The 26,809-nt window shown below is 35.2% G+C and overlaps 1 protein-coding gene across 8 annotated transcripts in view; it reads right to left on the bottom strand.

Moving 5' to 3' along the window:
• ATP2B2 (ATPase plasma membrane Ca2+ transporting 2) overlaps positions 1 to 26,809 on the bottom strand; it is a 432,424-nt gene that overhangs the window by 77,052 nt on the left and 328,563 nt on the right. For 4 of the 8 annotated variants that reach the window (XM_074879694.1, XM_074879685.1, XM_074879687.1 and 1 more), the window contains 6 exons: positions 19,284 to 19,409; positions 15,833 to 15,928; positions 9,544 to 9,585; positions 7,599 to 7,763; positions 5,124 to 5,338; positions 3,331 to 3,573 (listed from right to left, as the gene is read on the bottom strand). In XM_074879694.1, the coding sequence (XP_074735795.1) occupies positions 3,331 to 3,573; positions 5,124 to 5,338; positions 7,599 to 7,763; positions 9,544 to 9,585; positions 15,833 to 15,928; positions 19,284 to 19,409 (887 nt within the window). The remainder of the gene's footprint in view (positions 1 to 3,330; positions 3,574 to 5,123; positions 5,339 to 7,598; positions 7,764 to 9,543; positions 9,586 to 15,832; positions 15,929 to 19,283; positions 19,410 to 26,809) is intronic. The other 4 variants (XM_074879691.1, XM_074879689.1, XM_074879693.1 and 1 more) reach the window with 2 other exon arrangements.

Raw genomic sequence — 26,809 nt, 5'->3', positions numbered from 1 at the left:
AGTGCACAAGTATGCATTCAGTATTAGCAGCTAGAAAAATAATTCTGTGTACTTCATCCTGGAAACAACTCCCTTACGTATTTTTTACCGTATTTATTTAAGATTTAAAATGAATGTGGGCTATGGAACAATACCTTTTATCTTAAAATTTAGCTTAAGTCTGTTATAAACCATGAATAAAAATAGCTCCTCTGATACCGGAGTTGTTATTCTCATGGGGTCCATACCACAAGGCTTGATCTTATGATGCTGCTATAATAGCTAAAAAATCCCCATTAATTTTACACAGATAAGTTCAAGTAGTCATCTGATATGCACCCAGCACAAAGGTGACTTCCAGAGGATTTAATCCATTTATCAATCTTACAGAGAATTCGTCCCAAATCTAAATCAAAGCTAAAAAAAATGGTGAAATATTGACTCTTTTTAATAGGCACATACCTAATTTTTTGAGACCAAAGTGAAATTTTAGAACTACTACTGACGAGAAAATTTTCAGCTAAAGGAAACTACTACTGTAAGAGAAAGACAGAACATTAAACTTAATATTACAGATGCATCACTCTGGAAAGTCTGATGCCTTCCCATGCCTTACAGAAACCTAAATCTAATCTGAGATTCAGAGAGGGCGAACTGGTTATGGAAGTTGAATAGAAACACTTTGTTACTGTGTTTGATCTCAAGCATTCAAAATAAACAGCAAAACATAAACCAAATGAAGCACAGCTGACACTGAGTCTTGCTCTGCCAGTCACACCTGATTTAACTACCAAGCAATCTGCCAGCCCTGTGCCTTGTTGTTTCTTAGGAATGAGGAAAATTCTGCTGACATTGGTATCATTCTCTCAAAGCTCTCCCAAAGTCAAACTCCATAGTGACAGCTAGGACTGATGCCGGTGACTAGCATTACCACTGCAGCAGTTATACAAACACAAATTTATACAGCTACCTACTATCCTTCATCCCAATTTGTCTCTATTAGATTGTCTTAAACCCAGCCTGTGTGTTGAGGATGTTTTATTCTATTTCTCTTTCTACAGAAGGAAGTACCTAAGCTTACTTAAGCTGTAACAATATTAAAATAACTAAGATCTATGTTCCTCTCCCCAACAATCAAATGTTATACTGATTTGTGAAAGCATGATTTATCCAGCAATAGTAAAATATTCTTGCTAATTTACAAATCATAGAGTGGTTTGGATTGGAAGGGACCTTAAAGCTCATCTAGTCCCACCCCCCACCTTCCACCAGCCCAGGTTGCCCAAAGCCCCGTCCAACCTGGCCTTGAACCCTTCCAGGGAGGGGGCAGCCACAGCTTCTCTGGGCAACCTGTGCCAGTGTCTCTCCACCCTCACAGGGAAGAATTTCTTACTTATATCTAATCTAAATCTATCCTCTTTCAGTTTAAAACCATTACCCCTCCTCCTATCCCCACACCCCCTGATAAAGAGTCCCTCCCCACCTTTCCTGTAGCCCCTTTAAGTACTGGGAGGCAGCTCTAAGGTCTCCCCAGAGCCTTCTCTTCTCCAGCTGAACACCCCCAACTCTCTCATCCTGTCCTCACAGGGAAAGTGCTTCAGCCCCCTGAGCATCTTTGTGGCCCTCCAGGACCCACTCAAGCAGGTCTGTGTCCTGATGTCGGTGCCCCCAGATCTGGACACAGCACTGCAGGTGGGCTCTCACGAGAGCAGAGCAGAGGGGAAGAATCCCCTCCCTCACCCTGCTGCCCACACTTCTCTTGATGCAGCCCAGGACACGGTTGGCTTTCTGGGCTGTGAGTGCACATTGCTGGCTCATGGTCAGTTTTCCATCCACTAATCCTTCTCCACAGGGCTGCTCTCAATCCATTCATCACCCAGCCTGTTTTCGTGCATCTGATTGCCTCAGTCCATGTGCACGACCTTGCACTTAGCCTTGTTGAATTTCATGATGTTTGCAAATTAGATTACAAAAGTCACTACGATAAAATATCCACCCTGAGGTGTTACATAGCATTTACACTGAACCACCTGAGAATGGAAGGGCCATCTTTCATTTCAGCTACCCTGGTTGATTTTGACCTGGACAGACCATAGGAAAAGGCTAGAATAAGGTCCAGGATTCACAACTGGTGCTGCTAGCTGGATGCTCACAGCTGAAACTGGTGCATAGCTGAGTAAGCTGTGCACTTCCAGGGTATCTGAACTCAAAGTCAGGAAGGCTAGCTCCAGCCTCAGTTGACTAGAGCTATTTGTCTCTGCAGTGCAACAGAAGAGGTACACTCACATTGCTGGCTGATTTCAGCTGGAAGGTGGCAACTAACAGTATCTTTCTGAGCTGATGAAGCATTTTTGTGAATCCCTGTCTGCTCTTGATGTAGGAAGCCACTCAAGCTGCCTCAGGGGCTGGTTCTCCCCACATTTCCTTTCCAGCGAGCTTTCAGTGAGAACACAAGAGTGAGTGCATCACAGCACAGACGACTGAAGCGTGCCTAAGCTGTGGCTTGACTTCAGACACTGACCCTGGCTAAACAATTCTCAGGAGCATTCATTTCAAAAACACCTTCCCATAATATCCAGATATTTACTTCAATACATGCTCCAGCACTCAGCAGTATTTCACCAATTGTTTTCTGCGACTGTGTTTTAAAAGACTACTTTTAAAATAAACATGAAGTGCATGCAAGGCTATATTATGCAGCTCAGCACAGAGCTATAAAAAGGACAATACATAAATACATAAACTAAAAAAAATGTATTTGTTCTGCAATATTAAGATTAAGCTTGACCTTTCAAAGAACAAATCTATTGGAATTGCAAAAGTTTCTGGCCTCGTAATTAGCTCTGTACATAAGAATCTAATGCCACAAGCAAACAGGATATTACCATTTTGCCCTCCTTTACAGACTGAATAAAATACTTCTGGATGTAATTCACTTGAAGCCAGAATGAATAAAGATCATTAACCTCACTGATTTAACCAATCCAATTTGTCCTATTTGAGAATTAATTGAAAGTTCTTAGACACACAAAAATAATTTTACACATATGAAGTCTCAGTGAAAACTAGTTGTGTTAGCAAATTTACCTGCACCAAAACTGGAACATCCCAATCTAACAACAGCAGAAGTTTTTTAAATGTAGCACGGTCTTGTACTTATAAGTACATCCCTATCCTTAAAAGAAAAACATAAAATATACAGTTTGTACAGCACCTGTTCTCATTTTGATGACCTCAACAGTATTTAACACTTCATAATCAACAACAGAGTGTTAAGGAATTAACATTGCTTAAAAAAATTACAACTCCTCCTGCTATGTTTCATTTTATTGACAGAAGCAGCCTACTTACCAGAATTTTTGTAGTGTAAGCACTGTTGATAGCAATTGCATTAACCAGCAAATCAAGGGTTTTGGCAGGTAGAGAATCTGGGTCAGGGATCTCTTTGTAGTGGACATCACCAACATAGGCTTGGACGACCGTCATCCGGTTGGTTGTTAATGTCCCTGTTTTGTCGGAGCAGATGGCTGTAGCATTACCCATAGTTTCACAAGCATCTAAGTGGCGGACCAGATTGTTATCCTTCATCATTTTCTGAGAAAAAGCAAAAGAAAAAAACCTTCAAGATTTGCTTTGACAGATTTTTAACATCAGTTATAAAAAGCAAAAAAGTATGTATGTACTCTTGTTGATGAGAACATTATGCTCACTAAACCAGACCTTTGATCGGGGCAAATAACCCAAGCCCTAGTTACAGACAACCAAGCAGTGACTATCCCTGAAATAATTTTGCCTTTGATAAGCCAACATAATTCCATCATTTTTTGCAGTATATATACATTTTAAAGAATAGCTGGAACAGCAAAGATTAGCTGAAGAAAGTGAGGATAAGAGGATGTTTTAAATCAGTATTATTATAGCAAATATTAGATTATTTTTTTTTATACTTTTTCCAATGTCAGGATGTTATCCTGCAGCACACAGAGGGACTATACATTTTAGGAAAGAAATAAAGAAACCAACAAGCAAAAAAAAAACCAAACAACCCCACCAAACAAAAAACCCACAACCCCACCCACAGAAAACCACCATTGTAGAGTACTCCATTCCACAGCGTATATTTGTCACAGGACGCACAGTCATTCTGGAAATACATGTTATCCTTGTTTATATGTTTTCAATATTAAAAAAACTCTGTGCCCAATCACCTGACACTTACTGTCCAACAATATCTTATACTCCCAGGGCACAACATCACCAGTTGGACACAAAGCTGTACTGCAGACTGATACTGCAAATACAGATGCACATGAATGTTCTGCATGTGTCAGATGAAGGACACAAGGAGAACTGGAAAATATTTTAAAAGCAGCTACAGTCTTTATTAGCAAAATCCCATGTTTGAGATGCGCTCTTTTTTCCTAATAATAATGATGTTTGGCTACATATAAATCAAGCTATTCCTTCCTAATGTCCTTATGTTAATTTGTTTACATAGTAAATGGAACTAAACTTTACAAAATCTTCATGTAAGAATCCCAGAACGTTTAAATAAGGCCCATCTGACTAAACTGCTAAAATAATCTGAGAAAACTCCTAGATAGATAATGGAGTAATCCACAAGCCCAGGATTTTAATCCTCTTTAATTTTCTAAAAGAATCATTGACATTGGCTACAAAGACCTGCAACTGCGTTTAAAAGTACATGAAAGCTCCAGTGAAACTGGAATTTCTTTGAAAGGTGTCCCCGAAGACTTCAAATCCTTGTCAAAACTTTGTCCTGTTGCACAAGAAAATCTGAAGACAAAGTTATTCTGTACCAAAAGACTGGACTATTCTCATAGTAAATTCTACTCATTAACTTCCTGGTAACCTTACAGAAAGGTATTTCTACTAGTTGATATTCCTCCACTGTGTAGTTTTAAAGATATGTATTAGAATACATATGTACTTGCATTTTTGTCAGAAATACTTTCAATATAAAGCCAAGTTTCACTTTAAAGAAATTTCACTCTCATTAATATTTTGAGCACATTAATCTACAGGCAAATTTTCATCAAACCTAATAAAACGTGAAGACTAACTCACTAGTAAACTCAACTGAACAGCATTTTTCCCCCACAATTATGTTTAATGTTTCTTACCTTTACAGAATAAGCCAGAGAAATAGTGACAGCAAGTGGAAGTCCCTCAGGAACGGCAACCACAAGTACAGTAACACCAATAATGAAGAATTTAACAAAATACTGAACATAGACAGGAGTGCACTCAGGCAACCACTGTTTCTTGTTGACCACAAATGTGTCAATGGCAAAATATAGTACCAAAATTATTACAGTGATGGCAGACATCACCAAACCTGCAAATAGAAATAATCGATTACTATAAAACAAAACACAATTAAAACCATGCACAATTAGAAATCTACATTTGAATTTGATATGTAATTATTTTCTTATTCTATGTGACATTTTTCACCAGTACCAATAATAATGATGATGATAAATTTTGCAATGTAGAAAAACCACTACTATAATGCATTTTCAACCACCACGCATTCCAGTGAATAAAGAAACACTGAATTCTACAGAACAGCTGAATCATACTGCATTAATTTTTAAGCACCATCTTATTTCTGCCTTTAAAACTTCTCAGTCACCCTAGTTCAAGAGGAGCTCTGCTGTTGCTAAGTTTTTTCAATTTAGTACATTACTTTGCCTGGTACAACATTTATCTGTCCTTTTAGCCTCCACCTTTTACAAATGACTACTCTATATTCAAACATTCATCTTTCTTTTAAATAAGTTTATCTTAAGGGGCTCGAGAAAAGGAGTCTCCTGTAGTTTATGTTGCTGTAGAAAATATGTTAGAAAAGCCCTACTGACGTGTCTGGCTGAATACAATGAGGCAATACTGCAGAATCATCTACAGAACAGATTTTAACTGTTTTTCTTGAAGATGTGATAAATAACAGTGTTTCCAAGGTTTCCCATTTCAAAGGGACATATGCAAACAGTGCACATTTTTATGAGGAGAGGCTGAAAAGAGGTACAACACCGACCGCACAGCACAAGGGACACTAGTAAATATTTCACAGAATTCACAAAATATCCCAGGGATTTAATATGCTCTCCCAACGACACAGACTTTGCTAAGATAGCACTCTTCCTCCACAATTTTGTTCCTGGATTTGAATAAAGAAATAAAAACTCCACTAGAACATCTATTTTGCCTTGCTCTTGGTCAGGTTTCTATGAAGCACTTAAGCCTGCATTTCAGAATAAATTAATTTCTCTCTAACAAGATCATAAAGGAGAAGGAGAATGCTGTGAATTTCATGCCTTTAAACTGAAATTTAAAAAAAAAATTGGTAAGCTGAAGGATGCTAAGGTTGACAGGAAACAGATGAGTCTGGGGGATCACTAAGTTCCAGAGGATAAAGGAAAATCCATTAAAATATTGTACAGGCAAATACTCATGATGACACAAGACATCCCCATAGACTGCCCAATGACAAAGAAAAACCAAACGAGGTAATGATTAATTAATTTAATTCATATTACTTGCCACATTATGGTTAGAAATCCCTATACAATTACTTTAAAATTGATATTCACATGCCTGCCGAAATACCAAGGAGAGTAATAATCAGAAAGCAATGTAGAAAGGTAGTTAATCTAAGAAATTAATGATCATGAGAAATGAAGTGGTTATATATCAATGCATACTGTTGTACAACTAGCAACAAATCAGAGAAGCTTGAGGAATACAAAACTGGGCAACGCATGAATTCGGATATTAAAGACATGATAACCATACATTCCAAGTCATGCACTGTTCAGGCAAAGAGACAGAAGTGGCATCATGGGGTTATGTGACCAGCTAAGTGCAATGCACTTAAAAAGGAATAAGGAATAGCAGGGTAAAATACAGACTGGTAAAGAAGCATGAAGGAGATTGAACAGTTAAGAATCTGTTGTAGGGCCTCAGCCCTACAGGGCTCTATCCAGGATCTGATCTGATCTCTATCCAGATCAAGATCTCTTTAATAGCACTAGAAAAATGAACCTAATGACCATTATGTCATTATGGAAGATTTTCGCTTTCTACCTACATGTTGCAGATGAACTGCTACTTATAACAGTAGGGACCAGATGGTACTGGATACAAGAGTCAACAGATGTGTCATATTTGGGTAGAAGGCAGGAACATGGATATTAAGAGAGAAGAAAATGATTTCAGAATCCATAAGAGGGAAATACTGTGTGAGTGATATTTTGAGATGAAATTAGAGATTCTGAAACTGTGTACTCAGAAGTTCTAAGGGGAAAGGAAATCAAATATGTAATTACTGCACTTGGGAATATTGATTATGAGAAAAGCTACATTTCATTTTGATTCAAATATTCATTACGCTCCAAGTTGCCCAAAGCTTCCAGTTTCTTGACAGTCAAAGCTAAGTTTCAGCAGAACAGATCTTCAATACCACATACTATCCTTAAAACAGTATTACGACGACCTATTTCTAAATATTGCAGTAAAAAAGGTCTATCCCTTTTAAGAATAATTTGCTTTAAAACCCTTTGTTGCTAGTATAACACACTGCCATTCAGTCATACCTGCTTTGCCTATCTGGACTGCCAGCTTGGTCAGCTTTCCCTGAAGAACAGATTTTTCTTTCTTGTGCATGTTGGATTTCTTCTTGTCTTTGTCATCTCCCTCTCCCCCTTCTGCGCTCTTCAGTGGCTGCATCTCCATGGCAGCAGCCCCATCCTGCTGCTTGGCTAATAATGCAGAACAAAACTGTTACTCCAAAACTATTCTTTTTATCTTAGTGTTGATACTTACTGAGTTCAACCAGCAACACCCGTTGCAGGGGCTGATTGCAACACAAATGATTGTAACTACGCATAGAATTACACTTCGCTTCCATGGCAGACAGATGCCCCTATGAGACCCAGTGGGGTTCTGCAGGGGCACAGATGTACAAGGATACCCATGTGCACTCCATACATACGGGGATATGTACTGCGCTGTTTGTCAAGTACCATGAAAACCATTGATTTTTACTTTTTTTTTTTTTATTTTTTAAGCCACCAATGACATTCTGTGTTATACACATATATATCATTTAATGTCTTGCAAATTACTTGGCAAGTAACAGTACATCGGTACTGCAGGACTTCCTAGAATAGCAGATCTCAAATGCTTGGGCAAATAGTCTATATTTCTCTAAGTTTTAGTATGTCTCATAGATTACAAGGCACCCTTATAATCACATTTTTAATGAAAACATTTTAAAGGTAATGTGGTTCCACAGATGATCCGTGCACCACTTCTCTTGACTGCATGGGCACCTCAGTGACCACTGGACCATACTTTGCAAACCACTATTCTAGATAATACCACACTTCAAAAGTTTCCTTAGCATTCAGTGTTCAAGTAACTTAACCATCAGGTCCAATGGCGATACCATCATCATTCCACCATAAAAAATGCACAAAATATAAAGGCTAAACCATCCTTTCTTGAAAGAATGCTATGGCTAATATAAGGAAACTTTATTTTAGTATCAAAGAGAAAGACATGTTTTTTAAAAGCAATGACATTCCAGTTTATATATGTGTATGTGTCTGTTTTGTGTTGAACACAGACATAAGTAAATTAAATAGAATGAGATGAAATAGCTTTGCTTTGATATTCATGAACAGATTGTACAAAACCATGCTTATTTGACCTGGAAATTTAATTCATCTATCTAACCTTAAAACTTATTAATTTAATGTAATTTTATTTAATAGTTTTGTACTATTAACTACTGAGTTTATCTATTCAGTTTCTGATTCATAACCTTTGCAATCTTAGTATTATCTGAGAAAAGAAAGTTATAGTTTAATTTACTTATTTGGCATAGCCCAAGGAAATCACAAGAGCTGTGTTTCATATAATAAAAAGGGAACCATGACTTTGCTTCAGAGAAAGCAAAATATTTACTTCAATTTCTTCCTGAGATTGTACATTAAATAAGAAACTCTTAAGATTCTTAATCTTCCTGCCATTTACCCTTATAATATTCTTTTACATTGCTAAATAACCTCTTGGCTTTAAAGTTTCCTTTTGTTATTGCTTTACCTTCTCCCTGCAAAAGAAAATATGTCCGTACAACGCCATTACACACCAAAGATGACAAGACATGTCAAGAATAATGTTGGAAATTCACTAACAGCACAGAGCATACATAACTTGCACAAGAAAAATGAACTCAAATGAGCTTTGTGACATGAAAGTATCATCTATAAATGGCTTATTAGAAATACTGATCTTGGCCTATCCTAAAGATGTATCTGATATATCAAAATTCTGTAGAAGTTACAACCTCTTTGTTGTTTGGTTGTTTTTTTTTTGCTGGGTTTGGTTGTTTGGGGTTTTTTTAACATTCTGTTTGAACGTAGGGCCACTTTTACACACAGGCACAAATCACAAATTTTCGTTTTATTTTTTAACAGAATTTATCTACACGCTAAAAACAAAATCCACAACCTCCTTAATATGAAAGAAGATTACCTTTGTTCTGGCTGTTCTCCATATTCCCATCCTGCATTTTGCCTATATGATGAAAAATTTCAACAGACAACAGACAGTAAACAATCTTCACCCAAGACAGAACATGAAAATGGGAATTTAAATAAAAAGGGCAGACAAAAGTAATGAGCATGTTACAGATACTTATTTATGATCAGTAGCCATTGTTACCATATGTTTACTTAGAAGCATGGACAACTTAGCTGGACACATTCAAGGAACTGCAGTCAAGTCAAGTTCGATGTTGCAACATGTAAAATACTAAGTACCAGCACATATTTTTGAGCAAATTGCGTAAATTAAGAGGCTGAAGCTAATAAAAAGAAGCCAGTGGGAAGCAGAATTTGAATAATATTCCTGAACTGAAATTTCAGAAAGCTGGCACACACCAGTATAAAGTACAATTTCCTTAATGTATTCCAGAATCAAATTCATTATTTTAGAAAACTAAGACAAAATATAAATAACAATGTTAATAAATATAAAAAAATAAAAACTAAACCAGATACGGTTTTTTAAATGACATCTTCCCTACTTGGCTGAATTATTTAGCAACTTCTGTAAATACAAGTGACAGGTGATCATCCTATATTCAGATTTATCCTAAAGAACAATTTGCCAAGTGCATCTGTAATTTCCAGTTTAGTATTTTAGCTACATATAGTCTTACCATACCAAAATCCTTATTTGATTTTTTTAAGCCAAAAATATATCATTTGAAAGTGTGTGGGAAATAAAAATGGCAAAATACAAATTAGAGCATACAAAACTTTGGTATTCAGAATAACCAGTAAACAATTTGAAAGGTATTCAAAATTTCTGGCTGGGTTCCCTTATGAAACTTTCACAGTGATACATGAATTTATCTTATGGAAAAGACTACTTGAGTTTTATAAATACTACATTCAGAATGGATGACATTCTCTTTTTGTAGTTGCATATTGTATAATTTTGTAGCTGTGTATTGTATAATGCACAATAAAAAATAACACTAAGCAAAATTAATAATTAAAACACCTTTACAGGATTTTTGACACATTCTAATAAGAAATATATCAGAGTTCATTGAAAAATGTAACAGCAGTTAAGCCTTGCTCTTTTGATTTCCTGCAATAATACAGCTGGTACAATAAAGCAGCAGAAATTACACTTCAACATGTGTATTAATTTTTTCACTCTATGTTGTGAATAAATAGTAGCAAAATTGAAAGGCTAAGATGCATTTCTTGCATGTTTGTATGTTCAGTAATTGGGAGATCACTAAAAACTTCCCTCTCAAAAAGAGCAAAAATTACCAAATTTATCATCATAACATTTCACCCCTACTAATATACTACAGGCACCGAGAAATTCAAAAGCACAGAATTACAGTAAAGGATGTCTCACTACATATAGTCATCTCAATACTCAGATGGATTACTAAAGTATGCTGAAGTAAACCATTTAGCATCAACTACTTGTCTATATTTCTAACTCTATTCCCACCTTGGCTATAATATGACTTTTAAAAAGGCAGTATCTATCTTCCAAAGACTTATGTTTTGCCATGAGACATGAATCTATGAACCTGACCAAACCCAAGTTCATTTTCATTGTGAAATTTCCTTAAAAATTTTTGCCTACAGTGCATAGTTCATATCTGCCTAATGGCTATTTTTCTTAGAATGGTTTTTAATAAAGCTAGTGGAAGACATAAAACAACTCTAGAGATTCTGATCTCTGGCTAGAGGATTAAGCCTTCCTTAAGAGCTGGAAACCATTAATTTAGAGCAGACAGTCTGCTCTATAGTTCCTTTTTCAGAATACAATTCAAAACCTTCAAGCAGTAGAATTGCAAATTCTTCAACTTAAAAAAAAATCCAGAAAAAGCCCAAAACCATGACTTTCATAACTAGCAAGCACAAAATACACTGTTTTTTCTATGTAAACCAAAGTATTTAACTTTATGGTACGTATCTGCTATTTATTAGGGGTATCATAACTGTTGTAACGAATTACACTAACAATTCATCTACCCCGGCCACCTAAAAATACCAGTATACAAAATGGACAATTGTTAACAACAATGTAAACACAGGTATTTAGGAAATAAATTCTTGACCTTAGCAGCTACTGCATGTAGGTTACTGGAGGGGGGGAATCAGGGGGGAAGTCATCACAGCTAGCTATATTCCAATTATTCAGATAAAATCACAAAGAATTGGTAATTTAGGTCATTATGATAAAGAAAAGAAAGCTGTAAAGGATTTATTTGCTCCCGTTCCAAATAATTTTAAGCCTGCACTTGGCTATAAAATATGAACAAAGAAAGAAATTAAGATGATAGAATCACTACTGCTGAGAGATCCTTTCTCCTTTCAGTTAGTGCTAGGACCAGAAATACTATCCCATCTTTCTGACCTTTGTGCATTGTTTAGAAACATTAAAAGGATGAGTATTTATTAATATTTTGATAATGGTTTTATATATAATTCTTCACAAATAGTATATTTTACATAATTTTGCAAATCTTTTCTTCTTTTTGGAAATAAGTAAGTAAAAGAAACAGTGTTTGGGCCCTGAAATCTGGAGAGATTCATCCGAGTTTATTTTTATCACTTTTCTGAGCAGGGATGAAAAATCAGGAGGTTTAGACAAGAATATAGAGCTTCCTAATATGACTTGTATTCTGCAGTTGCTTTGAAGGTTTTGAATTTGAATATAAAATGTTTTGCATGTTACCTTGCCTTACTAAAATTTCTGTCTTTTGGAACATACCCATGGTACCATCACTGCCAATGTTCTTACTCCAAAAGACAGTTACTTCTGCAAATAAACTTTCCAAGAAAAGACTCCCCCCTCCTTTACCTCTCCCAGCCCTTTATGAAGAGTCAATGAGACAGAATAACAAAGACTTATCACTGTCATTAGAAATTATTTGTACATTGGAGTAGCTGCTTGGAATCAGCTGAAAAAGCTAATTGAGTTATGTCCTCACGTGCCATGATAGAGGAAACGAGTATAAAATACCCTACTGATTTTCCAAAATGTCTCATGTTGCAATAGTTATAACCCTCTTCATGCCAAGTCAGTTATATTCTGCAGCTAGTAAGAACAGACGCACATTGCAAATCTATATATAGGGGGAAAAGTGACATCAAACATATCTGAAGTGAATCATTAGGAATTCTCTCATGCAGTGTGATATCAGAGCCAATGCATCAGTAAAACACAGGTTAATTACAAAAGAAGAAATCTGATTCCACTGTATCAAATAGGAAGTTTTAGATAATTCTTCTAAATAACTAAATAACTTCTAAATAACTAAATAACTTCACTAAATAACTTCACTTAAAATTCAGAAAATACTTTAAAATGTATTAAAACTGCAAATTGCCTTGCAGGAATTGAACAGTAGTGTACATACGCCAGAACTGACAGAATTAACACAGTAGATGTGAAGTATTTCAGCTGAGACATTTCTCTGAGCCTGGTATGGTTATTTCTACATCGGAATATAATTTTAAGTAACAAATTCTCTGAGTACCAAATGCCAAAAGTAACCCAACAACCCAATGTGGAAATCCTGATTTAGGAATTGGGGAGTGCTCTACTGGATAATGATAAGCAATCCTTTCTCTAAGTAAATCAAATCTGGAGCAACCGAGCTGTAAACAGTGATTGCTGCTTCCCATATTTTCTTTTAAAAAATTTACCTTTTCTAAACACTGTACTTTAAAATTAGACAAATTTCTGTACAAATTACTACCTTTCTGTAAAATTTTCTGATCTGTTTATAACCTTAACTTGTAATCTTTTAAAAACTGAACATAATGTCCATAGTCTTAACAGAGACCATCAAAAAATTATGTATTTTAATCTCAGCAACTAGAACCCAACAGAATTTATAACAGTTCCTGCGACACAGCAGATAACAGGCTGTGTCACAAAACTATAGGAATTTATCACTGTAAGTTGACTGACTGAAAACAAAATACTTCTTTTGTGTCAACTATATATTGACAACTAAGACAATAACAATATTTCATCTGAAATGGTAACGTGTTGATTTTCAAGTAACAAGCAATAGCATTTCCTGAGCTAAGTACTTTTTCAAGCATGTAATTTTTTTTTCTTATTTGAAGGTATTTTCTACAAACAGAGGTATTAGACTTTAGGTAAAAATGCTTGTTTCCAATCACATCTCAGGGACAATTCTCAGACATTACTGAAAAGATTAATTTCATCCAGACTGAAAAAATATCTACATGAACTTGGTCTCCTTGCTTTAGAACTCACTTTATTCCTTCCTTTCTCCCCTCCAAACCCCCTCCAAGACATACCTACATTTTAAGTATTCTCCAACTCATCATCACTGCTAACTGGAAACATGTATAGTATAAACAGAAATCAGACTTTGGCAATTTTCGACACAATTTCAAAGCACTCAGATCTAACTCTACTTGCCAAGTCTCAGTTCTTCTCTGAACACCATGTCAGATAAGTTGAATTATGGAAAGTATCTCCTGTTCATGTTGCTCAAAGATCTGCAGAACTAATTCAACTGCCTCACCTCGGAAGAGTTAAAAGCAAAAACATACTGAGCTGCACAAAAAAAAATGACTTCTACACTTTGTGCACTGACAAGAATTGAGTATGTATCTCTCAACTCCAAGATAAACAGGGACAGTAACTATTGTTTCTGAGCGGAGAGATGATGATGTAAAATCACATACTTAAGACACTGATTTACCACTTGGAACTCAATTTCCGAATTAAATTCAGGAATTAAGACCAAACACAACAGATATTTACCAGACAACTAAAACTTGCTAACAGAGAGACCAAGTCAGAACAACTTCAGACTCATTTCTGCACCTTGCTGAGCAGTAGTTCTCATCCAGCAAAGCACTTAAGCAGATGTCTGACTTGGTACTCAGCAACTTGCAGGACTGAGCATAAATGTAATACTGCAGTCTCCAGCGGGATTGAAGGAGGGTATCTGGTAAGACTTTGTTGTATGCATATGTTTGTTTTACACACAACAGAGCAGAATTACAGAGCATAAAGAATGGAGAATGAAATATTCATCATTAATATCCGGGTTCTTGCTCTCTTAAAAGAATCTGAAATTGTAGTATTGGAACCAGAATGATAGAGGTTCCTGTCATGCAGTGAGATGTAGACTGCAAATCCTAGTTTTCCAGCAAACTTAAAATGTGCAGGAGTAAAGTTTTAGATCTGGTTATAAGTTTTTTTTTTAAATTATAATAAAATTATTTAAAAATAGACTCCAGGATTTCCTATGTCATTGCTTTCAATAAGCTATTACACTAATAAGTCTCAGTACTCGTTTAGTACTTGGTATTGCTATGTCAGAAACTAGTTTCACATGCATAATGCAAAACTACTGACCTGCATGGAAAAAAATTTCTATCACCAACACGATGAAAAGTAGAATTACTTTTGTCAGCTGTACAGAGGGAAAGGTTTCTATGGCAAATAAAGACTAATGTATCTGATTATCAGAAAAATACAGCTGATGCCTAGACTAATATTGACCCATTCCATTTAACACTGGAATTAGACTATTAGAAGAGATACTGAAATATCTGCATGCTAACAAGTGGGGTCAAGAATCTGTACTAAGAGACAGTCAAAATTGACTACAGTAATATTTGGGTTTTTTTCTTTTTAGTAAATACAGGCAGGCTCATTAAATGATCACTGTCTAAGGGCATACACAAATATCCACAAACATAACTTTTCAGTCGGTCTCTTCCAAAAAAGATGCTCAAAGCAGCAGAAGTTTTTCCTAATGCACTGTTGAAAATTGAGTTGAAATTGAGCCAGATTCCTGATCCCAGCACTATTTCTCAGAACTACATGAAGACTATATGAATACTTATGAGAGCGCCACATCAGAAGAAGATATAATCCATTTATCACGGCTTTCTTCAGATCTATGCTGACAAATGCATAAGGAGCTTTACAATGAAACTTCATGTAAAGGCAACTCAAAAGTTTCCTTTTAATTGCAGTTTTAATTAATGGCAAATAAATCGTAATTCCTGCTTCTTCCTCTCCCATGCTTGATTCTGTGTGAATAAAGTAAGTCGCAGCATCTTTGTGGCATCTCTTATAAGCTACTATAGAGTTTATGGAGTAGGATCTCTCAGAGGGTAATCACATGCACATACAACATCTGTGCAGTTCATAAAAGGAAGAGGGAATCTTATATAGTCAGGAGAGAAATCTATCAAATAAAACAAGCTAGGTGTTCTTGACGTACCATTGACTAAGCTGGCATTTGCATTATCAGTGGCATTTGCACCTGTTGCACCATCTGTAGCTGAAGGAGGGTGGGAGGAGGGATGGGAAGAATCTACTGAGCAATAATGGATAAAAAAACAATAAATAATAATAATAACAACAACATGAAGAAATGCACATGACAAAAAAAAATATTTATGGAATACTATGGCTTTGTTTTCTCCAAAAATCAATCTGATTTAAATTAATTAACATAACTTTCAAAAGCAAAAAGTCATTACAAAGGTGTTACAAAGTAAGGCAGAAACTCATACGTGAAATAAATAATAAATAATAAATATGAAAGACATTTAACAAAGTTAACAGAGTTGGTGAGAACTGACTGTACACAGTACTATGAACATTGCTTTGGTCCTTTGATGTGTAATTTTTTTTACTTTAATATAACGTTATGCAAACATTAAAATGGTTGAAATACTTCCCTTGAGTTCATGAATTTACACAATGCATGGGTAGTTTTAAAATATGCAACATGCTACTCAGTATAAACAACATTACATAATTTGCATTTTATGTGAGGTTGAATATTATGACATATTATTGCTGATACATCCCAGTCTAACATGGGCTCAGTCTACGTTCTGCCATAACCTAGTTAATATGCACATTGATCTGAGTAGAAACATTAAACTTTTCAATATTGTATGTGGAAATGGTAAACATAGTCTCAAGGAGAATAATGAGTTATTTTAGATCCAAATAATAGACATAATGTAATTGCCTGTTTTGTGACGAAATGAAAAAAGTATCAGAAAAGAAAATCCTCTTTTTGTTTTCAGCAATTATCTGCATATTAGAGAAACTGGTCACGAAATCTTTCCTAGCAGGAAGGTGAAAAACTCAAAGAAGGTTCTATTATTTTATGATGGTTTTTATACTAGAGTTCAGAAAATTAGTCTCTACAAATAATGGATAAAATAAGTTTTGGTTTGTTTCTGTTGGTTAATTGTTCTCAATAGAACACAGAAGTCCTATAATGAATCCTTATCAAGACTCCTGAATTTATTCAGTACTTGACCCATAGTGACTGTTTCACACCGTACTGGTTTGTTTTTCAAGAGAAATGGTCTTGTTTTATTTACAAAGGTTGAATTGGGAGAAGAAAATAAACAGCAACACAGGATTTAGAAACACACCCTGTATAACTACATTCATGAAAATTTCAATTGCAAATTTGATTACTGTGATGGTAATAACTTAAAATGTTTTGGTTACTCATGCTTATTTTTTATTCCATTTGGATACTCATACTAACCAGCACAGCATGAACCGCTAACAGCAAATCATGCATTCCAACATTTAATATACTGTAATTTACTTCTGGAGAATAACTGATTATTCAAGCTTAACATTAAGATTTGCAACACGAACAATGCGTGCAGACTTAAATGTTTGCCACGAACAATCCTGTTGATTTGAAATTACTCTTTAATTTAACTGGACTGATTTCAAAGACAATTATCTTAATGATTAGTTCAACCCTGATTTGCACCAAAGCTTGCTGGCTAAAAGCCTCATCCTTTCATTTGACGTGGTACGATTCTTACTCTACCTGGAAGCTGATGTCCATCCTCCTGTTTCACACCTGTATGATGATTTTTACAAAATGTTAATGAATGATAAAAGCATACACCCATATAAGACTGAAACAAACATTTAGGATTGGCAGGATTTCAGAGAATTGCAGTGTATTATGTGAGAGTACATTATTTGAGTTTGGGCCTCAATCTGCTACCAGCTCTGCCCTGGCACTCCTCTGCACTAGCACAAAGCTGCTAGCAACATTACAAAATGTGATGGAATTTTCTTGCTATTACAGCCATACCCATTAAATTCAGTGTCTGCACAACAAGTTCTTACACACCTCTGTAAGAATCTCTGTCTCTGGGTAGTAAGTTACAACCACAGTGCAGTGCATTACTCTGCTATCTCCAATTTCTCTTTCCCTGTCTTTGAAGGCGATCCACATTGAAACATGCGAGAATCACCAGTGACCTGAGGAAAACAACGCCCAGAGAAGGCCGACCCAGCTACACAGAGGGCCTCAGGGCAGGCAGCTGTCACTTCCAAACAGGTACCGAGTTGCTCCTCCTCACCTACAATATCTTTAGACACTGCCAAAACAGATGCTTCCAGATCTCAAAAGAGCTGTTTTTAGGAGTCTTCCTCTTAATGACTGCAAGACTAGACTCCAAGATATTGTTCAAAACTAGTCTGACATGAAAGAGTTTTACTTTGGGAAGTTTTGGTCTTTCTGCTTCTAATGTTCCTAGAACTTACCACGCCTAGCAGGGATTGTGCATTTCTGTGTAGAAATGAAATGGTAAACATTTCATAAAGTCTTTCATGAAGTAAAAAGGGATTTCCTCAGAGAAACACGAAGTCAAGTGCAACTTGTTGAACATGTTCAGAAATGGAAATTGTAGGTCATGAAAACCATCTGAATTTGGCCTTCCTATCTGAAACTTTAAATTAAAAGGATGGAAATGAAAGAAAAGGTAGAATCACACTGCCCGACAGATACTAAGTAAAATGTTCAGTAAAGCTGTAACTACCCTTTTCTATTAATAGTGAAAACCACTAAAAGAGTGGCAATGTCTAAAAAAACCTGTATTAATTGGCCCTTAATTATGTCTTAAAGATAAATATTCTTAGAACAAACTTGGAATGAAAATCTGAAAGCAGACTTGAACAATTTACAAGACTGTATGAACAAAAATTGGAAAGGACACACATTAAGTCATGTTTCTGCAATAAACCCATAAATTAGCAATTGTTTATGACATCACACTATAATAAGGTGAAAAGTCTAAAGTGACTTCTTGATTTCATTAACTGATACACGACATCAAAGTTAAACTCTGTTGACATTTACTGCTACTTTATTCTCTTTTACTATTCTTAGTTTGACCTTTACTCCTTAAGAAATTACAATGCCTCTAAAGTCACTCACTGACATTAAACAACTAGACTAGCAAAAAGCCACATCTCATCTTAATTTTACTTTTGAAACTCAAAGAGAGACACTATTTCCATGGCCAACCTTTTTTTTTTTTTTCTGAAAAAAATACTACATAGATGTAAATGCACAAGAGCAAAATCTTCACAAATTTTAGGTGAGTATGGATTTATGTAAAAAAGACACGGCAATGGGAGTATGCCCATGTATTCCCTTGCATTTAATTACATACTGAGAGTCTGCAATTTCACACTGGAAAAACATCTTGTTATCCAATGTATTTATTGGTTAACAGCTTTTGCTGTTTTTCTGTGTGACATGTAATGACAAAAATGTATACAAAAAAGGAAGTTTTTTAAATCGTATTTATTTGTCAAGAACAGAGGAGAACTCTGGCTACACAAAGCCCAAGAGCTTTCTTCGGAACATCCTTATGTGTTGTGAAATTTACCTTTCTTATCTTTTTTTTCTTCTTCTTCTCCTCCAGCGCCTAGCAGAGTGAAGATGATGCCTGTCTGGGAATTCACACCCACAGCAGTTACAAGCATTCGTCCAGAGCCTTCCATGACATGAGTACCTGAAAATATGCAATATAAGTTATATATAGCTAAAAAAATTGAAAAGAACAACCACTAAATATTTTACACAAGACTTTTACTATGGTACTGAGAGAGATTTGTTACACTTTAGAAATCAATATGAAGGCCAATATAATTACATCCAAAAATAATCCCTATTGTTGTATATTATTCTCAACCAAGAATGGATGCTTAACTGGAAATCTTAGGCTGCACATCCATTAACCGCACACATCAGATTCCCTTTGTAAAAGAAATGTTGTCACTAACCAAATTTACATAATCTCGAAAGATAATAGTTTAGCTTCACACAGTTAAATCTTGTAACTTTGAAAATATTGCTTAGAGTTCTGGAAACATTCCTCTGTGACTCTAGTCAAGATTACACTGTACAAGGCATACATTTACATAAATGAAGTGAAAATATGTGTGCAAGTTCTCTCATCTTTCTCAGTTATGGTTGATTTACAGGCATAGAAAAAATATTTTTGAAGACAATTTCGCATCTTCAAACTTGAAAAATCAATATAGAGAAAAATCTTCAAGGGGATGTTTAATTAAATCAGGAGATTCCCAAATAGCAAGAAGAATCCGACATACACCTGAAAACAAATTCCGTACGTACAGAGATTTCTATTACTCTAAAATAAATCAAAACATAAAGTTTTTCTGAAAAGGATCATTTCTTTAACTAGGTAAATATATTGTTATACTAACTAAATTCCTTTTGAGAAATATTTCATGCTTTATTGTATAGGAAGTTTAATTATAGCTCCTATTCCTATATTGAACCAAATGCTAGGTGCATGTAAGATCACAGCCTCTTAGAAACCTTTTGCTATGAGTTGTGGAAACACAAACAAATAGAAATTCCTAAAAACAATCAAAAGTATGCTGAATTACATTTTAGAAAAATTTTGTAACAGAGGATTTGCAAAACATCAGTCTCTGCAATTGCACACTAGCTATTTCTACAAAAAGTTTGAAATTGAAGAACAACCTATTATGAGATATATTTAAGACCAGTTACTAAAAGCTTATTAAAAAAACTGTCATTGAAGCACAGGAACAAATGTGCTAAGGATGGCATCAAATAACTAATTTGTCATTTCATAAGGTGACAAAGTCTTAATCCAAAAAGTTCATTATTGAAGTATTATTTCAAATGTTTGATAAGAGATATCCTTAGCAGGTAGTGAATTTTAAAATATATAAAGCCGAACAGTAGTGCTCCTATGAAACAGATGAAAAACAAATACATAATGACCAGAAACTACTGACAGATAAAGCTATTCATTGGAAGAGACTTTATATTTTATCCTTTAGTAGTAGAAAATTATGTTATGCCTATTAAGTGTAAATCACTGTGAGAACACAGAGGAAAGGCAATTATTTCTTAACAAAGAGTTGACACAGCAAGCTAGGACTGGAAGTTTACTGGGCTTGGATTTAAATACTCCTTCCTGCATTTGAAGAAGGAAGTAGTTTGGAAACTATGAAAATAGACTGTAACAGCCCGACTGCTAGTCTTGAGAAAAAAAATCACTGTATAGAAAAAAAGACAAAGATGTATTTGTACCTCCAAGTGAACTATGGATGGACACATGGTTAACTAGAATCTGCTCAGAAAGAATTCCATTATTGAACAATTGTTTTTAACCCTAGGTGCTACAGTTTTAAATAAATTATATTTTAAGACCAGTCATATTCCAGACTTGCAGCTGTGGGACATCAGAAGAATGAGCCCAGATGGAATCAGTAATTACATTTTTCTTCGGGGATGGGGGGGCGCTAGGAGAGAGAAAGAATTTTTACTCTTCTTTGTTGGTTTAAGAGTCTTTAAGTCCACTAAACAGTTTGACCATTGTGGTCATAAACCAATGACACTGCTTATAATACTCACTTTACTCGTTGCCTTGTCACTGCAGTATTTGTGACAAACTACTATTCTTTGCTGGGTTTTAATCTACTGTTCCTTAGATCCTCACCTCACTTCAAAACTTACATCACTGTTTAATTCATTCTGTAACATCATGAATTAGGTAGAGTCATTAACTGAGTTGTCCTAAGCAATTCTGTGGCTAATGAGGTAAAAATTCTGGTATGCCTATTCTGAACTATCTTGTCACTATCTCTTACCCACTACTATCATTAACTACCACTCAATATTTTTAAACTAAAGTTGTTCACTGATGCCTCTAGTTCTTAAATGTACCACAGCAGGGCACTCCTGAAGCCACAGCAAAAAAGAAAAATCTTCAAACAAGCTTTCTGCAAACTCCTGCAAAATGGCTTTTAACCAACTGAATTGTGAGCCTGTTGCATTGAGCCAATGGGGAATATAATTAATTTCTCATGGAAAATCTTATTGGGCATTCAGATCTACTAAACCTGAATGGCCCTGGAAAGATTCTTTCTCCCCTCCCTTTTTAAAAAACATTTTATTGGGTTCATTCTCATCTACATATATTCATTTCATTGAGTTATCTCAAAAGCTGGAAAAGGAAAGACATATGGACCTACATCCTTAAATAGATCAATATTTTATATATACACACGCACACTTGCAACCCATTTTTTTAAAAAATCCCATTTTCTTATTACTGATCATCCAGTTGCTGTCTTTGAACACACTAAGCAATGCAACTATTTATTTATAATCAAGATCTCTTTCTCTAAATAATCAAAATCTCTCATGTTCTTAAAAGGAAAACAGAAACACAGAACAGAGAGAACATCTGTCAACAGTAAGCCTAATTTGAAAGCATAAATATCTCATCAGAACACTAAGAAAATTTCAGCAGAAATAAGCCAAATAAAAACAAAAATGCACTAATGGTCAGATGTATTTAAAAGAAAAAAAGATACAGACCATCTCAGTGCATTGAGAAATATTCCTATGGCTTTCTGAGATAAAATTTGATTCCTTAAAGTCATTTGCTTCCTGTCATATGACAGAGTAAAACATCACAAACATACAAACCGGGGCCGCCACCCAAACAACAAAAAACAAGTTACATTCAAGCCTAAAGGAACAGAAAAGATCTTAAAAAAACAGAAGAGGCTTGGTTGTACTGGTTCAGACAAAACAGAAAATGTCTGAAACTTGACTCAGAAATTTAGAGGAACCTCCTTGAAGATGTAACACCATTTAAAATATATTTTAATTAAGAACTTGTTTTTAGTATTCCTGTGCTTTGTTTTGAAGGAATATTCTTCTGTACTGGACTACAAAGATGGATAGAAATATCCTCCAAAAAATGGCACCCACACCTATGTTTCAAAACCGTCTTTATTAAGACAACATTAACGCACCAGGTTTCAAGCTTACCTCTGCACACCTGGAAAGGGCAAAAAAGTCTTAACTTAAAATGTCTTTCTGAACCCCTTCTTAACATTAGTCTCGTAAAACATAATTCAGAACTGTTAAGGTACATACAAAAGCATGTTTTAGAGCAGGTACTAACTTATTATCAGATTATGTTCCACTAGGACCGCTGGAAAAATTCTTCAGCATCTAAGCTAAACCAAAGAGCGGAACCTCCTTCCACCCAACTCTGGTAATTTCACTATTTAAATGGTATTATGATTATACTAGCTTAAATAAAGAAATGGGTTCTATGACTTCCATCAGCTATTGTTATATAAATTGAATTCTGGAATTAATGCATGTTTTTCACTTATCTGTACACTAAGCATGTATTTCAACTTCACGTTGAACAATTCTACTGACTTCTTTCCCTCTGAAGACTCATTTTTCACTATTAGTAAAAGACATTTTTTCACACGCTGAATATTTAATTTGAAGTTGATAAACGGTGAATATTTCAAGGTAGAAAAGGAAGTCTAGTTTAGTAAGAGATAAACAGATTAGACAGATAAGGAACCTATTACAGCACATACCTTTCAGATAAAAACGCAACTAAACATGAGACAGCTCAGAAACTCCCAAATCTAATAATAGTACTGGTGAAAAAGATTTGAAACAGGGCTGAAAAACAAGTAAACAAAACCCAAGCATGCCAGTTTGGGACTTTTATACTCTTTTGCCACTTCCAGCAAACTTCTGGTGAACAAAAATTTTCTATCAGCATATCTAAACAACCATTTTAGTCACTGCAACTATTAAGTGAACCAACCATCAGAATATACTCTACGAAGAAAAAGAGTTTTCCAGAAAAATCTCATCTACGAGTAATTTCAACATATCCAAATAATTTGGAACTTTTGAAGTTAGCTGCTCAGTTCTGAAAATTTCTGCTGTGCTAGAACCCTAGCTTGGAATATTTTCTGGCAGGGAATTAAGAGAATTAGAACTATTTTTCCTCAGGCAATAACTGACCCGATTCCTTAATCAAGCTTACTTTTTATTTCGAAAACCTAACAAAGCACCATGACCAAGAGATTTGTTTTATTTGTTCTTGAACAAGCTCCATTTTCTTTGTTTCAAACCCTTGTTGCACATTGATAGAAATACTCTTTTGTAAAAGTTAGCTTAGGATAACGTTCTGTCAGTCTCAGCTCAGTGAGAACTACACTAGGTGAGCTCCTGTATGTAACTCTTTCATACCTTAACCAAATTAATCTAAATACCTGGAAAAAAGTTTTAAACAGTAAGCCTCATAAGGTATTTTTACAGTGTTAACTATTACAATACATGGTATCCCAAAATACTTCACTGTGTGCAATACTGAGGCCAGACTCACATTCAAATCTTCTGTATTTGGGAATCACGGATTTCTGCGAAGTTTGAACTATACAAAAACTTAAAGGACACATCAGCTTCAATCAAGACAGTTGAGTAGCAGTGAGTTTGGTTACCCAAGCTGTCTTCATCTGTAGGTTGATAGATGCCATGCTCATTGCAAAGAAATTTAATGTCACCACAGTCTCGTTTAAGCTGATGAGTTTTGATGCCATGGCTTATGCTACACCATGCATGCAAACCTCTGTTAATGAACTAAAAGAAGGAACATGTTTTAGACAGAAGTACAGTGGAACTATAGAAGAGAAGCTGCTTCTTTTGGTTTCAGGTATATCAGAGTATGTATTTCTACTTCTGCCTTCCTAGGTGGTACCAAATGTGCTATATACAGATGGAAATGAACCATCTGGTTTAGTCAGCACTTATACTCTTAGAATTGCTTCTCAAGTACAGTGAATGACTATCTGGATGATTAAACAGGACATTAAGGACAGAAACTCATTTAGTTTAATTATGTCATTGAAACTGATTGTATATTAAAAATGTTGTTTCAGGTGCCAATGGTGAAAATATTACTTCCTGATTCAGAGTGTTTATCTTTCACCAAATCTAGGCTCACAAAACAAACTGTGCCTGCAGTTCAAATTTACCTTTTTTCACTTATTCCTCTCTGATACCTGAACTGTTTTCATTTCCAACAGATGATTAAGGGAGAACAGTGGCAAGCAACATCCTGACAATATTTGTCTAAATTCCAAAAGCCTACCTGGAGATAACTTACTGATGTCTTCAGGTTCAAAGATTAAGAGGAAAATTGAAGGTCTGTTTGATGTTTTTGCAGGGGGTTGATTTGGATTTTTTTTCTTTAAACAAGTTTTATAAAAACATAGGTCTAGGCTAACAGCCAACAGGAACTCAGTTTTTAAACCAGGTCAAACCCACTTTTTTGGGTTTTGGACTACTAACGATTTCCAGTGGGCACATCAGCTCCCGCATCATTAGGATTAAACCTTGCACTGTGTCTATGGCAGAATGTAGTTTTTTGCATGATAGAATCTCAAATCATCAACTCTGCTCCTGAGCAAACAGAGTTCAGGGATTTTCTAACACGGTATGAGCAAAAATTCATTGGTATACGTATGGAACAAAGGCGTGTGCAGTGCTTGTTAGAATATCACATTAATTCTTGACCTTCTTTGCAGTCGCAATAGAGAAAAATTAAGAGTATAAACTTTATTTAACTCTGCAATAAAAACATAGAGACAAATTTCTTATAGCAAAGAAATCTGAGCTTTGGGAAACAAGAGAAACACATCTGCTCTCCTAACTTGACTGCTTTCCTTTTCTCTTCCCACCGTGCCTTTCAGGGAAACACCTTCATGTTTGTTCACAGCCACCACTGAAATCTACGGGTATTCAAAAAGATCTAATTCAATTTAGGAATAAGTGAGAGCATGTGAATCAACAGAAACTTCATAATCACAAAGCCTCTAGAATTCAACAACAGGATATTTTAATTGATAGAAGTCTATGACATTTCATGATATAAGTTTCTATTAAAAAATATCATTACTAAAGCTATCTCTTTAAAATGAAAATTTTTGTGTCAGTTATGAAGTTATATTTACAAAACTACAACTATCAGCTAAGAAAAATAAATGGAAAAAAATGCACAAATATTCAAGGACAACATTGGGTTACAAATTTTGTTAGGAACAGCAACCCTTCCTCATAATATCACTGCAGGCTTCCCTGTTTACACCCTGAAAAGCATCTCCAAAAGAATTCTTAATCTACAATCAAGATAAGCCTAAACATTTGCACTACTAGGATAAATCAAAATATTGTAAATCTAGAAAAAATAAGTCAGTAGTTTCACACACTACTTATGAAAGTCAGAACACTTCCTCAAGTTACCTTACAGTACATCAAGGAGCCAGAGGGACACCAAGAATTCAAAAGTGGCACTGTCCCCACTATTCAGCATTTCTGCATGTGTGTTGCCTGCACAAGCTCGTCATTGTATTTTCTCTGCACAAATGCAGCCTTTGGAGTTTGCAGCTACTCCACTAATCTTTATTAGCCTCTACTGAACATGTGTAAACACATTTCTCAGACAATTATAATTCGGACAAACTTGAGGTTTTACAACACGAACATCAAAAAGCATACACTTGGAAGGGACACTGCAGCAAAAACATTTAACAAATAAAAAATCAGAGTATTTTTAAAGCAACCAAAGGATTTTTTTCCCAAAAGAGCAAAAGAAATTTGTTTTGCTGTTTTATTCTCAGAAGCAGTAGGAATTTTTTGTGTCATTTGGAAAAAAAAAAAAATTTAATACACGTTTCAGGCAGAAAGATGCTTGAAGCTTGCTAAAGTTGAAATTAATTAACACGGTCTTTTTGTAACATAAAGTCTGTGGCAATGGCAAGTCCACAAAGAACATTAGCGAACTTCTTCATCTTAAATTAATGCAGCCACCTTTCAACTTAAATCTGATTATTTTTTACCAGACCATAATTCCGTAATTTACATAATAAACACTCATAATCTCACAGTCAGTCAACTAATTATCTGAATTTAAATTTGGAAAGAATTTGCACTGTTAATTCAATAAAAATTGTCACATCCTTACTTTTTGCTACTTGTCTCTTCTGAACAACAGCACCTCCTAACAGTGAGGCAGGACAG

The sequence above is a fragment of the Strix uralensis genome, chromosome 10 (genome assembly GCF_047716275.1).
Source record: "Strix uralensis isolate ZFMK-TIS-50842 chromosome 10, bStrUra1, whole genome shotgun sequence".
Classification (NCBI taxonomy): Eukaryota; Metazoa; Chordata; class Aves; order Strigiformes; family Strigidae; genus Strix; species Strix uralensis.
The sequence above is the reverse complement of the archived record's forward strand: the minus strand, read 5'-3'. Positions and strand labels throughout refer to the sequence as shown.